The sequence below is a fragment of the Anopheles gambiae genome, chromosome X (assembly GCF_943734735.2).
Source record: "Anopheles gambiae chromosome X, idAnoGambNW_F1_1, whole genome shotgun sequence".
Taxonomy (NCBI): Eukaryota; Metazoa; Arthropoda; class Insecta; order Diptera; family Culicidae; genus Anopheles; species Anopheles gambiae.
The window spans coordinates 8,708,912-8,724,758 of NC_064600.1; the positions used below are offsets into that span (position 1 = coordinate 8,708,912).

The window sequence follows — 15,847 nt, forward strand, 5'->3', positions numbered from 1 at the left end:
GTCGAATTCACTGTACTATTATTTGTAATTTGTAATTGGCAGACGAAGGCGCGAGACCGTGAGCGGTTTCGGACACTCCTGAGGCAGGCCAAGACCGCAAAGCGGTTGTAGCGCCGGATAAGTAAGTAAGTAAGTATTATTTGTAATCATTTTCATGTCATTTCCCTCATTCCTCATTCCTTCCAATCCTAATCCAAGCTAATTTTTCCCATTTTTTCATAGCTAATTTCGAATCTCATTGGTGTCATCTGTCACAACCCAATATGCACTCGGGTTTGGTTTTATTCGCGTGCTGCCATGTCGGATGTTAGGGATGCTCATAGTGCCCCTTGTTCTCGTATATAATCGTATCTCCAAGTCCTAAAGTCTAATCCTATCGACAGTCCAACTTAAAAAACCTCCATGCATGAAGCTACTCACCCCGGGCGTTTGTGCCTGCGGCCCGTAAGGGTAGCGGGTCCACTCCAGCGTCGCCTCCTTCGTAGTGTCCAGCAATACCACTGCAAGAAGAATAAAAGATAGAGAAAAAAAAACGAATAAGTGATCGCGCGAAACAAGCCAAACCAAAAATCGTTAACACAAATTTCCTAAATTTAGACACTTTGGGTTTTTTTTTTTGGTAAGCGGAAAAAAAACAATGACGGGAAGTGGAGTTTTGGTGTGCGAATCCAAGCGGCCGTCCTTTTTTTTACGATCGATTGTAAAACCCCGTGTGTGTCTCTTTGACGTGACGTGTTTTCCCAACTGCCTTTTTTAAAGTCGACGCACTTTGGGGGCAATACGGTGGATTGCTGCGTTTGGCTCGAGGTTTAAAGCTTCTCATATCTCGTTTGCCTTCCCTGAAGTGCATCGGTTGCACTCACCCCTCCCACCACCTCCCTCCCTGTCCCTGCGTCATCCCACGTTCGTCGTTGAAATCAAAACGATCAGCAGCAGCAGCAGCCCGGAGTCATCCGTGTTGTGTGCGCGCTTTTCACGCTTCGTCGAGTTAACCGCTAAACAAATCTAGTAAATGCACACTTCAACTCTACCTCCAGCAGGACGTACCTGTGTGCGTGTGTGTGTGTGTTTGTGAATCCAATAAAAGGGATTCACGCACACGTACGGGGCAGGCAAGCCGTGCTGGATGTGGCTCGCGCTCGGCTGTAGTGTATGCGGGTCATTTAGATAATTTATCAAAAGCCCGGTCGAACCCGGTGAGCCGATGGATGAAGCTCAACTACACACACACGTACACACACTTTCCAATCACAAAAACGCACATAGAGAGTGGAAAGGTAGTAAGCAGATGTGCTGAAGGCACGTATGCCCTCCTCCTGCCCTTTCTCGGTGCCCAACACAGTAGTGGTGGGAGCTCGTAATCGGAAGCGAAGCGATATCAGTCCGGGAATCTCCATGAGAATGGATCTTTTACAAGTAATTTTAGATTTTTTTGCGTTTATCAATACGTAGTATGATTGGACTCAAACGCCTATTTTTATGACGATGCCGAAACTGACTCGGTTTGGAAGCCGATTCTAATTTAATTGCCAATTCCGATTCGAGAGCCGATTTTGATTCCGGAACCGATTCCTAATCCGAATTCGATTCCGGAACCGTTTCCGGTTCCGGAGTCGATTCCGAAGTCGATTCCGGAGTCGATTCCGGAGTCAATTCCGGAACCAATTCCGATTCCGGAGCCTATTCCCGAATCAATTATGGAGCCGATTTCAATTCCGGAACCGATTCCTAATCCGTAATCGATTCTGGAACCGGTTCCGGTTCCGGAGTGGATTCCGGAGTCGATTCCGGATTCGATTCAGGAACCGATTCCGATTCCGGAACCAATTCCGGCATCAATTATGGAGCCAATTCCGATTCTGGAGCCGATTCCGATTCTGGAGCCGATTCCGATTCTGAAGCCGATTCCGATTCTGGAGCCGATTCCGATTCTGGAGCCGATTCCGATTCTAGAGCCGATTCCGATTCTGGAGCCGATTCCGGAACCAATTCCGGAGTCGATTCCGATTTCGGAGCCGATTCCGGAATCGAATTCAGATTCGGAATCGTCCGGAGCCGATCCCGGACCTACTATCCGGAATCGATTTCAGAAAACTGCGGAGCTAGCCGGAATCGATTCCGACAAAAACTTCATTTTTCCCATCACTACAACACAGTCGCAATGAGCACGTGTGGATGTCCTCTGCGTGTCTGTGTGTGGGTGTGCATGTTTATGTACGCTTTGTTTAGGGGTTCTGGCAGTTTTTATTAATGGAAACACGCGAGGTTGCCGTCCGCTGCTCTACCTCACTTCCGTTGCACTATCCACGCCCTCCCAAACTCTCTCCCCCTTCTGCCCACAACGGCGCTAATGAGATGCGTTGCGACAGTCGCTGGGGTTTGCGTTAAGGTTTTAATACTCGGTGCAACAACTGCATTCATTCTCGTCGACGCACACTCGCGTTGTGTGACCGCCGCCGACCGATGACAGTGCATTTCTACTTATTATTATTTTTAAAGCACTTCAAATGTTCCAAAGGGTAGCAGACACCCACCCGCACCAAGGATACAGGAGGCTAGAGGAACTCGTTAATCTCTGTGTAATTTTTTTGCACCTATTGCTGCAAAATAGCGACGTTTTGTGCAGCGGTTTGCATACATTTGGGCGCATTCATTAAACTCATGCTGTAATGGCGTGCATGAGTGTGTTGAACTAAATTGTTCAGTAAACTGCAATAATCTGATTTTTTTTTAAATGTTAAAACGCCCAAAAGTATGCAATGTGTTTTACGATGCATGTTGAACAACGTATGGCACCTTTAAAAACCAGTTTAAAACACAAACCCCCAAATAAAACAGTACATATTTGCTCGCCAGATTTGTCCATGTGGTAGTTTTTGGTGGTAGCACTGGCTAAACGCAATCAGTTTAATGAATGCGCCCAAAGGTATGCAAACCGCTGCACAAAACTTCGCTATTTGGCACCAATTGGTGCACCAAAAGGGCATGCACGTTAAATATATAGTACGTTAAACGTTAAACGTATAATAGCGAGCAATATAACATGTGCAAAAACAAAAACGTATTTAAAAAAAATCCTAAATATTATCGCAGTACATTTTTGGCGACGGTAAGCGTCGAACTTAATTTTCCAAACGTCTCTCTCTCTCCCCGCAGGGTCACTCGATATGTGTGTCAGCCCTGTACAACAGTCTGGCAAACTAGCCTCCCTCAACCACTGGCCAGGGCCAGTGTAACCGACAATGGTACTTGTCGCCTAAAATCCTTTCCGCGGCGTTCGTTGACCTCAGCAGTACTACACATCTCTCGCTGGCTTGGCCGAGGAGCGCTTCGCCCGCCGCCCCAAAGCCATGGGTAAGAACGGCTAGAAAAACTGGATTTTAAAAAAGAGAGAGAGAGAAAGAGAGAGAGAGAGAGAGAGAGAGAGAGAGGGAGAGAGTTTCGGAAATTTCGAAACTCGAAAAAAACGAAGCAAAAATCTCGAAAAATCAGTCGCTCACCCGCTTTGTTTGTGCCACCCAAATGCACTTGCACATACACATGCATACAAACACACACACACACACAAGCAGCAGGCACAGGCAAACCCGCCGCCCGAGGCAAAGAGGGTGATTTTCCTTTGCCATTTTTCTTCTCTGCCTGTCTGTCGCTCCGAAATTGTGCCCTCCACGCCTGTAAAGAAGTAAATCCCTCCCCACTTCACTCCAGCCACCCCACCCACCCACACCCGCTCCCAGTACCAAACACGACGAAAGCAAACACCAGCCCCACTGTACGCACACACACACACCTATTTTCTGTCGCAAATTTTTAGTCACCCCTTCCTTCCCCCTCAATCCCTTGTCTCTCACAACTCAAGCTCCCCCTCTCCCTTCTTCACCCCCTTGCAACTGAAAGGATTGTGCAAATGTGTGGGAATGTCATGTCGGTTGGTAACCCTTCCCACCTCATCCCCTCTCCAAGCACTCCGTTCCCTCCTAACCCCTCCCCCCCTCCCACCCCCACAGGCAAAGGAACAAGAGGTGTCCTTTTCGTGGGGGTGGGCCGCGAATGGGCGGGTGTAGCGGACGCACAAACGGCTCCTCGAGGGGGTTCAAGAAAATAATTACAAACGAAAAAAAAAATCGGAAAACCACGTTTCTGTGTGTCTGTGTGTGTGTGTGTAAGTGAGTGTATTTTTTTCTTCTTTTCGTCTAATGATGCAAAGCAATGAAAAGGAAAGAAAACCCAAAGGGAGGGAGGGAGCGATGGTTGTGGGTGCAACACACCACCACCAGGCACACGTAGCAAAACCGTCATCATCATCTTCAACATCATTAGGTTGATGACAAAGTTCTGTTGCTTTCTGTTGTACAGGATTAACAAAAAAATAAATTAAAAAAATAAAAATACTTTTTTTTATGTGTGGTTTGTAAGGAGACGCCACCCCGACCCCCTCCACATCCTGGTGCATTCTTACCACAACCTTCTCTCTCTCTCCTCTCCCCTTCTTCACTTCACGCGCAAAACAAGGCGAGCCAGCACGATTGAAGGAAAGTAAAACATCAACCGCGCTTCCACCCTCCCCTGCCCACAGGATGGGACAAAGAAGGCGAAAACCTCGAGGAGAGTGTATAAAACCCTTAATCCCCGAATTGAAAAACAAATGCGAGGAAATTTCGATGAATCGACGGTAAATCATCCTCTCCAAAAGAGAGAAAAAGGAATGAACGGGTGGGAGGAGGAGAAGGCAGGGACTGGGAAGTTACTGGCCGTCGTCTGCTTCTTGGAAAGGAAAGTCAAAAGAATGTCAGTGTTTATCAGAAAGAAAGAAAGAGAGAGAGAGAGAGAGAGAGAGAGAGAGAGAGAGAGAGAGAGAGAGAGAGATAGAGTAAAAGAGAATAGAAGAGTATAAGCGAGCGAGCGCGAGCTCCAAGCTAGACGAAGACACTCAAAAGGACTCAGGCATCTCCGCAAACCCTCCCCGAAGCACGCTTCTTTTTGCTGTCTGCTGCGACCATGGGAATGTGTGTATTTCCTTTCGAGTGGGAAGAAAACTGGGAAGAATCTGCAAGGATTGTGTGCGCGCGCGGAAAAAAGAGACAGAGAGAGAGTGAAGTGCCAGTTTTTTTTTGTTTCGTTTTGTGTCGCCGTCGTTTTGTGTGGCTCCAACGGGGCAGGAGCCTCGCCGACCTACCAACACCACCACACTTCGGTCCTTCCGTGTCTGCCACTGCAATATCTTACCGGACGTCCTGTACACACACACAGGCAAGCAGGCAAACAAGAAGCAGCGCCAAGAAATAATTACAACAGCAGCAAGCACCGTGCCTTGGGCAGGAGAACCTTCAAACTGTGGGCGGATTTTGTGGGCAGTGCCGCCGCCGCTCTCTGCTCTGGTTTGCCAAGGTTCATATCCCCTGTGTTGCGGGCAATCGTTTGACACAGAGCGAACCTTAGCCGAATATTCTTTTTGCACTTTTTGGAGCATTTAAAGCATTCTCGAGCTGAAGATGACCGCAGGGAGAGGAGTAAAGAAAGCAGCTACTAGGGGCTGTCTGGGTATGTCTGGGGCTATTGAGAAAATTATCCATGTTGCCTGCCTGTTCGAAGATTGCATATGTAACCTTCAGCTGCCAATAAACCGGTAGATCCTGGAATCCAGCAGTTGCAGGACCAATATTGGTTTTGAAATCATTTCGCCATGGGTTTGGGATCACTTTCAGGACCTGGGGATAGCTTCGAGATCAAGCCTCATACCCGGTAGAGATGCGAGAATAGTTCCAGGGCCTAGACGAAGCAGTTACAGGATCGAGACAGGTTCATGGCCAGTTCCATTGTTGATTTAGGTTGGGGATCAGTCCCAAGAAACCATATCAGGTTCTGGATCAGTTCCAAGGTCAAATGAAGGTTGCATAACAGTCCCTATTTCGGAGCATGTTCATGACCAGTTCCCAATGTTGATTTAGGTTGGAGATCAGTTCCTAGCTCATAACAGGTTCTGGACCAGTCCCAAGATCGACATAGGTTGGGGATCACTTCTAGGACCTGGATAGGTTTGAGATCAGTTCCAGACCTAATATTGATAGAAAAATAGTTTCAGTGCCTAGACACGAAGCAGTTTGCGGACCGACACAGGTTCATGAACAGTTCCAATGTTGATTTAGGTTGGAGATCAGTTCCTAGATTGGGCCAGGTTCTGGACCAGTTCCAAGGTTGATATAGGTTGGAGATCAGTTCCAGGACCTGAATAGGTTTGAGCCCTGTTCCAGAATATTGGTAGAAGAATCGTTCCAGGATCTAGCAGTTACAGGATCGAGACAGGTTCATGGCAAGTTCCAATATTTAGGACAGAAATCAGGTTCTAGTTCGTAGCGTCCTCTGGGCCAGTTCCAATGTCCACTACGTAATGTTCCCAACTAGGAAATGTTTGGAGTAACTTCTGGATCAATTCCCAGGTCGACTTAGCTTCGGTAGCAGTACCAAAAACCTAAGGACATCTCGAGGACTACAGAAGACTCTGGATGACTATGTATAAAATGAGATCCAGGATCTGATATGGAGTCGATATGAATTCCAGAATTGGGACTGGTTCGACATCAGTCCTGGGCTTGGAATACGTCTAGGATTAATTCCAGAACTGTTTGCAAGATTGCGATGAACTCCAGAACTAGAAGTAATGGTACTTTTGCTCCTGAGAGCTGCATTTGTTTGAGGAACAATTTCTTGGGATTTACTATTTAGAACATTCCACACACACACACATCTATATATGAATTTGAGCACACTATACAGACAGCATTCTGGGCAAATCCGAGTCGATGAAGGACATCTTCGAGGCGGCCTTTTGGTAGCCTTTTAAACCATCGTATGATGTAGACATCGTATCGGTGAAGTATTCACTAATTAACATTCGTTGTTTGAAAGCCTCTCACCAGAAAAAAACAAGAATACCACCCACTTCAGTGAAGCAAACGTCGAAGAAGCATCCAGAGCATTGCCAGCGCTCCAAAAACCTCCCTATCTTTTGCTGAAAAGCACTCTTTTGCGATTACCTAAAAGCATCCTTCATTTCCCCTTGACCTCTTCCCCAACCCCCCCCCCCCCCCCCCAGGACAAAGCTGAAATAAAAGTGAAAAGGAGCAGCCCCGAAAATTCATCCAGACGTATTTTCTCGCAAGCTTTCTTACGGCCAAAACTGACTGCACGGAGTGCGGCAGGGAGTAAGAAGAGAGAGAGAGAGAGAGAAAGAGGGAGGGAGAGAGCGGTTGAGTGTTTTTGGTGCAGCACAGTATTACGCAGTTTCGTTCACCTCTTGTGTTCGACGACCTCTGGAGAGGTATATTATGTAGAAATATATATATATTTTCGTGGGGGGAGGAATATCATCCCCCAAACTCCAACATACTTTAGGTAGAGTCTTGGGGTGGGATGTGCAGAGTGCTACTTAAAGGTTTCCTTCGTGCTCGGGCAACAAAATGCAACAAGCAGTTGAAGCGACGAGTGCCTTCACCCCTTCGGTAGAGCTTCGTTGGGGGGGTACGCCTCACTTTCACTGGAAACCGAACGGGATTAGAGGGGGAGGGGGGAGGCGACAGGATGCTCTTACTTTCATCATCAAAAAAGATGTTTTTTTTGCGGGTTGTTGATCTTGTTTTGCGCAACGAAAAATAGGGCGGGGGGGAATGAAGAAAAAAAACACAAAAAGACGTCATCAAGCCCCAAAACACAAAACGCAAAGCAAAAGTGAATAAACCCCTTTTATCGCACGAACCATAAGCATGCACACAGACACACACATGCACGCGGAGAAATAGCAGAAATAGCTCAAGAGTTGCAATGAACTTTCCCCCCTTATTCCCCTTTCCTTTCCCTTCCCCTCACTGCCCATCACAACCCAACACGGGGGACTCAGAACATCAAGATCTCAAACAACGAGCCAAAACCAGCACTGATTAGTTGTGGTGGTCGGGATGGGGAGGGATTGGAGAAGGGGGAGAGGGGGTAAGGGAGGGAAGGGTGTAGAAGAAGTGGGTTGCGGGCTCTGCCACCATCAGCAAACCCCGTAGGTTCGATGTCAACAGGATGGAAAATGATTCTCCCATGACCCTCCCACTCGCTCTCCTCCCCCCCCTCCCCTCTGAAAAGCGAAGAAAAGCGCACCGAACCACCATGCGAAACCGGGGCGAGTGTTTAGTGTAGCATTGTCCTTTGATTTAATAGCATGCACACCACCAAAAGCGAAAGCATACCTCCTTCCCCCACCCTCTCACGCCCCACGCCCCCCCCCTCCACCCAATGACAGCTTTTACCCAATAAAAGCCCGCGTCGATGTGTGTGTGTGTGTGCATTTCTTTCCCTTCTTATGCTCTACCAACCACCACCCCCCCCCCCCCGCCCCCCTCTCCCCCCACTCCCACCAGGATGGTTTTTTGGTTGCGTCGAGTTGAACGAACTGAACACTCCCACCTCTCCAACCCCCCCCCCCCCCCCCCCCAACCCACCATTACTCTCAATCGGTCGAACCAACGGGCGAGGAGTGTTGAGGGTGGTTGTAGAGTTGGTGTAAGGGGAAGCAACCGAAAATATCCTTCAGGCGCTTTTTCTTGCATTTTTTCTTTTTCTTTTCTTTTTTGCGCATAAGACCACTTGAGAGCGCAAAGGCTCCGATCGTGGCAGACAGGGAGGCGGGGTGGTGGGGGGGAGGCGGAGGGAAGCACCTGGAAATGGCGGTCCGCATGTGGGTGGCGTGTGCGTCCGTCAGCATCGTCGTGGCGTCTTTTCAGCCCAATTTCTGCTCGTTTTCGCGCTTTTTTTGATTATAAGGAGCACTTGAAATGCGCTTCATGAGCAGTAAGGGGGAGGGGGGGGGTAGGACATGCAGGGGGTAGGAGGGCTGCGGGATGTCTCCCGAAACACAGATGCCACCCATCGATCTACGGATTGTATTTGAAATTCTAAATCGAAGGCGGGACGACGGGAATAAGGTAGGGCACACGCACACCCGGTTGACATTTGAATATTTTCTAATTTTTTCTTATTATTATTTTTTTTTTCTTTCATTTTCGTACAGCCTACACATTAAGCAAGCAAGAAATTTGTATGGATTGAAACCATTTTTCCATTGCTAAATGTTCAATATTTAACCTCCAAATGTGTAGAATTGCAGTGCTAAAATATGTTGAGCTGCAAACAAAAATGGACTCAGCAATTTCTTCCAAAATGAAACACGGAAAGCATTGTGCTTAGAAGAAGAAGTAACAAAAATAAAATGCCACACAGTCTCTGTGTCTAATGAATAATGAAAAATTCGGTGCGCATAGCATATTTGTCTTTGCCTGCTCTATACTCTAACATCCTTTTTACATCGCTTTGTTACTTGCTACACACACACACACACACAGACATTGCAAAACAAAACTATGCAACGGAGGTAAAGCAAAAGTGGAGCGCGCTCGGCAGTGGTTTTGTCGAGCCGAAAATTTGCTTCAAGCCGGTGCCGCACACAACTAATCGCTCTCCCGGCGCACAATGGGCTCGGGCTATTTGCTTAATACTACTATACTTTTCTCAATCTGTAGGACCAAACTAAGGTAAATTCAAAATATAGCGACTTTAGGTCTGAAAACGTCTGATTTCTTGGCGACCAAAGTCAATGGATCTTCTATTAATGAATTTTGATTTTTTACGGTTATCCATACGTGGCATGATTGGACCCAAACGCCTATTTTTATGGCGATGCCGAAACTGATTCCTTTTGGAAGCCGATTTTAATTTAGGTGCCAATTCCGATTCGAGAGCCGATTTCGATTCCGGAACCGATTCCGAAGTCGATTCTGGAACCGATTCCGATTCCCGAGTCGATTCCGGAATCAATTCTGGAGCCGATTCTGGAACCAGTTGCGGAGTCGATTCTGGAACCAGTTGCGGAGTCGATTCCGGAACCAGTTGCGAAGTCGATTCCGGAACCAGTTGCGGAGTCGATTCCGGAACCAGTTCCGAAGTCGATTCCGAAACCGTTACCGAAGTCGATTCCGGAACCAGTTCCGGAGTCGATTCCGGAACCAATTCCGAAGTCGATTCCGGAATCGATTCCGAAAACTGATTCCGGAGCTACTATCCAGAATCGCTTCCAGAAAACTGCGCAGCTAGCCGGAATCGATTCCGACAAAAACTTCATTGTTCCCATCACTATTTTGAATGAATTCCTTATGAAGTTTTTATCATTATTACAAGCCATGCGAAAAATTGGCTCCATGCTGCAGCCATAGGGTTTATGGACAGCATGTTTGATTTGTTTTACCTAACGTCCAGTCCTTACCGCTGCGCTAGGTGCTATTGTTAATAGATTGGAATATCTATGCAGTCGAAGGACGGTGATTGGAGCAGAATTTCAACGTGCACAGCTGGCCACCCAGGAACGGCCGAGACGGGTTTTTTTTTATTAAATCAATATTTCATCACACATATTTCTAACTATCGCACTATCGCTGGGTTGGCTGGTTTTGTCCAGCGAGCGACAAAACCACGGTGGATAATAAACTAAAAAAAAAAGAACAAAAAAGGAAAAAGCAGATATCGAATGAATCGCTCTCGTCGAGTAAAGCAAAGCAAACAAAGACAAAAACTCCCCCCCCCCCCCTCACGATACCCTGGCACGACAAAAACCTGGCTTCTTTCCAGTAACCAGTAGCAATAGTATCGTAAATCCCAAAAATAAAACCTGGAGCGGAGGAGCTCGTGTTGGGTTAAGGGTTTAGGGGCCAATCCTAGAAATGGTACCTACCCATCCAACTCACCACCCCACCCAAACCACCCACACGTATGCTTCATGCTGAACAGCAACGAAAAAGAAAACCCGAATTAGCTGAAAGCACGCACGCTCGGCAAGGCAAGGAATGAGCAGCAGCGGCGCGCGCATGGTTTAAAAAATGCTCCAAAAATGATCGTAAACACACACACACACCCATACAAGCAGCGAAAGAAAGTGCCTGTGGCTGGTGGGAGGTGTCAGAAAAATAACAATAATAAAACTGCGTCCGGCTGTCGTTAATTACTGGTAAACGTTCGGTCCCATCTCTTCCTGTGCACACTGTTTATGTGTTTTTTTTTGTTTTTGTTTTTGTTCCTTCTCTGCATTGTGGGTGGTGAAGATAATGCACACACATACATACAGACACATACACTTCATACAGGGTTTCCAGGAGTTATCATAGCTGTGGGACACTTTATTGACTCTCCTTTTCGTTAGATGAACTTAATGTAATGGGATTCAGACTCTATAGCACCCTTGTTGGACAAATCCAATATGAATTTCCAATGCGTCTGTCCAAAAAGGGTGCCGCAGAGTCCAATTCCCATCCTATAAAGTTCACTTCCAATAGGAAAGAGTCAAAGAAGTGGCCCACAACTACGAGAACCGCTAGAAAACCCTGCAAGAAAAATGTCGGGTTTTTTTGTTTACGAGCATGTGGCGTGAGCAAGTTCACCCAAGATGCGGGGGGATTCATTTCTTCATCTTGGCGCATCCGTTCGGCATTCCGGAGTTCTTCTTTCTTTTGTTTCAAATTGTTTGGGTTAGAATTTGTTCTCCACCCACATACACAAACATACGTACACACACACACGATCGGATAAAAAAGCAAAAAGTAGAGAAAATGTTAAAATAAAATTTAATCCTGATGTTTGAAATTGAAAAATCCGTTAAAAGCGCATTTTCCTTTCTGCAACAATGAATCATGATCGCGTGCATCCATTATTGTTCCATAACTGCTTCTTCTTCTTCTTCTTCTTCTTCTTATAATAATATTAATTTATTTTTCTATTCTCACATCGTGCTTTAACAATACTTTATTTACACAATCGACTCCATTTAATCCTTGAACAGGCAAGCGATCTCACGTTCGGAAATATCTGTGTATCCCGAGACCCTTACCACCATAGGGACACACACCATGGGACGCACAACAATGGAAGCGAATCAGCAATCATCCTGCTTGAAAGGAGCAAAATATAAATTAAAATGAAAAAATGCAACCGCAAAGTAAAAGCTGTGCCTTGAAATCCCTTTTTTGGAAAACGCTCATTCCCTACAATTACTATTGCAAACGATAAATCACTTTGCACCTTATTGCGCGTCCTCCCAAAAACCCAACCACATACACACACACACACACGTGTGACAAGGGACCAGTGTACGTGGGTGTGCATATAGAGGCATTAGACTGCATTAGGTGATCGATGCGCGTATCTTGCTGTCCCTAGGGGACCTTTCTCCTACCCGGGTCGCCTCCTGGGGTGCACAAAACCAGCAGATGACTTTATTGCAATGAACACACACACACAAACAGTTGACAAGGGCAACTCCATTGTACAGGGCGATGAATAGCAGAGACAATCGATTCACGTGTTTGTTTGATTCAAAAAAGGAAAGCGGACGGAAAAGGGACCAGTGCGCTGCAAAATGTCATGAGCATCACGAGATGTTCTCCACGAAGGCAGCTCACGTACACAACAACTGTGATGTCCAGGGATGAGACTCAATCAGTTGGCGGACCAATCACATGCTTGATGACATTTTTTTAAGCACCCATCTCATGGTCACTCACTTGGTCATGACATTTTCGGTCGGTGTTTGGGACTCTCATTTTGTTGCTTGGGACCACTCGCACGCACCGCATATCTCCCATGACTATCGTGATGATCATCGACTGAAAATGTCACGACCAAGTGACTGACCAAGAGCTGGTTGCACACAATGTCACCAAGCATGTGCTGGTCGCGACAACTGTTAGAGTCTCACCTCTGATCATCACAGTAGAGCTCGTCACGCTGACACTACTATCAGCCGGAATTTGTCATGACTATGTCAGTGATATTTTGCAAAACTGATCATAGTAAAAAAAATGTCATGATATAGTGACTGACCACGCGTTGGTCGCAAAAATGTCACGAGTCATGCATTGGTCACAGCAAACGTTTTGAGTATCACTTCTGATTATCACTACTGATCAGAAGTCAGATTTTTTTTATGCCATTGACAGTGACATTTTGCAGCACTGTATGCAACAATGAAACTGACCCTCAAAAAACAAAAAAAAAATAGCGAACATGAATTTCCATACTTTTCGGGTCCAAAAAACATTTGAGGCTTCTTCAATACAGCTAGAGACACATACACTCTCTTTCTCTCTCTCTCTGTGCCACTCACGATTGGTGGCAATTTGCATACGTGCCAAATGAATTTATGCTTCTTTTTTTTTCTTTTTTTTTTGCTCATTCCACAATTTTGCTCAAGAAAGAAGATCCTGGGACGCAACCGACAAAGTCATCGAACCGCAACCACAAACAAACGATCGCGCGCACAACCACCGCTGCCAGAGGTGGAAAATGAAAAGGCACGCGCAGGAAGTCTCCGGTTCGCGCTTGGAAGGGGGAGGAGGGGAGGACGATCCGAGAACTGACACCATTATGAAAACTGATGCCGGCCACAGCGAGCGCACACTACTACCCCTCTTTGCTTGCTGCTGACAGGCGTGTGTGTGTGTGTGTGGGCATGTGATCTTCTTTTCCCTTCCAGCGCAACCGAACCGTGGAAAATGGCATTACCTTACCTCACATCCCAATTTCCACTCGCTGTGCACGTTTTCTACAAATTGTGGACGCGCACTGGACCCGATCGAACACCAAAAAGGTTCCGGGGAGCGGAGAAGGTGTGGGCAGTAGGGCAGATGCAAAACAGATCGGCTTACACCCTCTCTATCTCACACACACACAATGGTGACCTCTCGGTAGAGCTTGATGCTAAACGTAGTAAGGGGATCCGATCCTTCTCGGACACTAAATGGACGCACATTTTCGAAATTATCACCAATCACACAATGAAAATGCAGCAATCTGACCCTTTTAGTTTAGATTTGTTTACAGTAAGAGATCTATGAAATGCTTGTGTAAATAGATTACGGCACAAATTGTATCTTCTTACGTCCCTGGCACGAGATACGTTTGATGACACAGTTTGCCTTTTCAAAGACAAATCCTTCTGGACAAATCTTTCCTTGCGAACGCGGGCCAAGAGGGTTTCGTCAAGCTTGGACAGCGTCCTTGTCTCAGACAGAAGTGGATGTGAGTACTGGTACAGTAAAAGTACGAGCTAGTTCCAGTACGAGTGCCGCAGGCCTATATGGGTTAAAACTTGCAAGAAGATGGTTCCCAATACGAAAAAGCAATAGGCGCCAAGCAAGCCCGTCCCCCGGGCGCAGACCTTTGGTAGTCTTCTTGCGACTCTTCCCTCATAATGGAACATTCTTCACCGTAACACAAATGACCATCTGCAACGCTTTTCGATCGTCCAGTCTAGTGATGAAGGTAAAAATGAAGTTTCCATCGGAATCGATTCCGACTAGCTCCGAAGTTTTCTGGGATCGATTCCGGACAGAAGGTGTGTCCCAAATCAGCTCCGAAATTAGTTCCAGAATCGGCGTTTGGGTCCAATGATGCTCATGGAGATTCTCGGAATAATTTCGCTTCTGAAACTTGTTATTTCCATTCAAGAACTGGTTCTCATTGAGGAGCTTTTTCCAGTTCTCGAGTCAATTCTGATTCCGTTGCCGGAGCAAATTGCTATTCCCAGGGTCGATTTCGATTCCATAGTCGATTCCGATTGCAGATTCGAAGTCAACTCCAGAATCGGCTCCGGCTCGGGTCCGGAATTGATCGCGGCTCTGGAATCAAAATTGACTCCGAAATCAGAATCTGCTTCAGTTGCGGCATCTTCATAAGTATAGACGTTAGGGTCCAATGATGCTACGCAATGATAGCCGCAAAGTATTCAAAATTTACTAGTAAAGGATCCATTCTCATGGAGATTCCTGGCCTGATTTCGCCTCTGAAACTTCTTATTTCAATTCAAGAACTGATTCTCACATTCCAGAGCTAATTCCAAGTCTGGAGCCAATTCTAATTCCGTTTAAGAACCAGATGACGATTCCCAGGTCGATTCTGATGCCGGAGCCGATTCTATTTCCAGATTCGGCATCAACTCCAAAATCGGCTCCGGAATCGGAATCGGTTTCGGGATCGGAATCGGCTCCGGAATTGAACTCGGCTCTGGAATCAAAATTGGCTCCGAAATCAGAATCGGCTTCAATTGCGGCAACTTCATAAGTATAGGCGTTTGGGGTCCAATGATGTTACGAAATGATAGCCGCAAAGAATTCCATTCAAGAACTGATTCTCACATTCCGGAGCTAATTCCAATGCAGGAGTCAATTCTGATTCCGTTTCCGGAATCGATTCCAGCATCGGAATCGGCAACGGAATTGATTCCGAACACGGAATTAGAATCGGGCAGATCCTTGTGCACTGCGGGCCACAAATGCAATGGAGAAAGTTCATCTTTTTCTCTTGTTCTTCCCACTCGCACGAAATCCCCTGGGGATAAAATCTACTCTCCCGGAAGTTTCAAGATCAAAAACATGCCGAAGGATGAAAATTCACAGTGGAAAATACAATTTTCAATTTTACTCTTTGGAGGCGTTGTTTTGGTTGAGTCAAAAATGCACGCTAGAACCAATTTCGAGCTTCGGGTGTCATTCGACCTATATGAATAGGTTTGAATTTTTGGCGGCAACGGTCTGTAGTATCGTCCTTCCACAGACGTACCTAAGACCAATGGTTTTTGTTGTTCGTACACGTACACAGACTAACCGAGGGAAAATCGCCACATCGCAGCGAGAAAAGGCAAAACAAAAGGCTTCAGGCTGCTATCTGTGCTTTGCGAGTGGTCCTCTCATCACCTCTTCACTCCCGCAGCCGCAAGAAGAAGAGAACATTTACAACATCTTAAAGAGATTATCCTCCCCCGCGG

General features: G+C 46.4%; 1 protein-coding gene across 6 annotated transcripts in view; it reads right to left on the reverse strand.

Annotated features, from left to right (window-relative positions):
- LOC1271751 (ephrin type-B receptor 4b) overlaps window positions 1-15,847 on the reverse strand; it is a 44,306-nt gene that overhangs the window by 22,497 nt on the left and 5,962 nt on the right. For all 6 annotated transcript variants that reach the window (XM_061645187.1, XM_061645064.1, XM_061645015.1 and 3 more), the window contains exon 3: window positions 421-500. In XM_061645187.1, coding sequence (XP_061501171.1) covers window positions 421-500 — 80 coding nt within the window. The remainder of the gene's footprint in view (window positions 1-420; window positions 501-15,847) is intronic.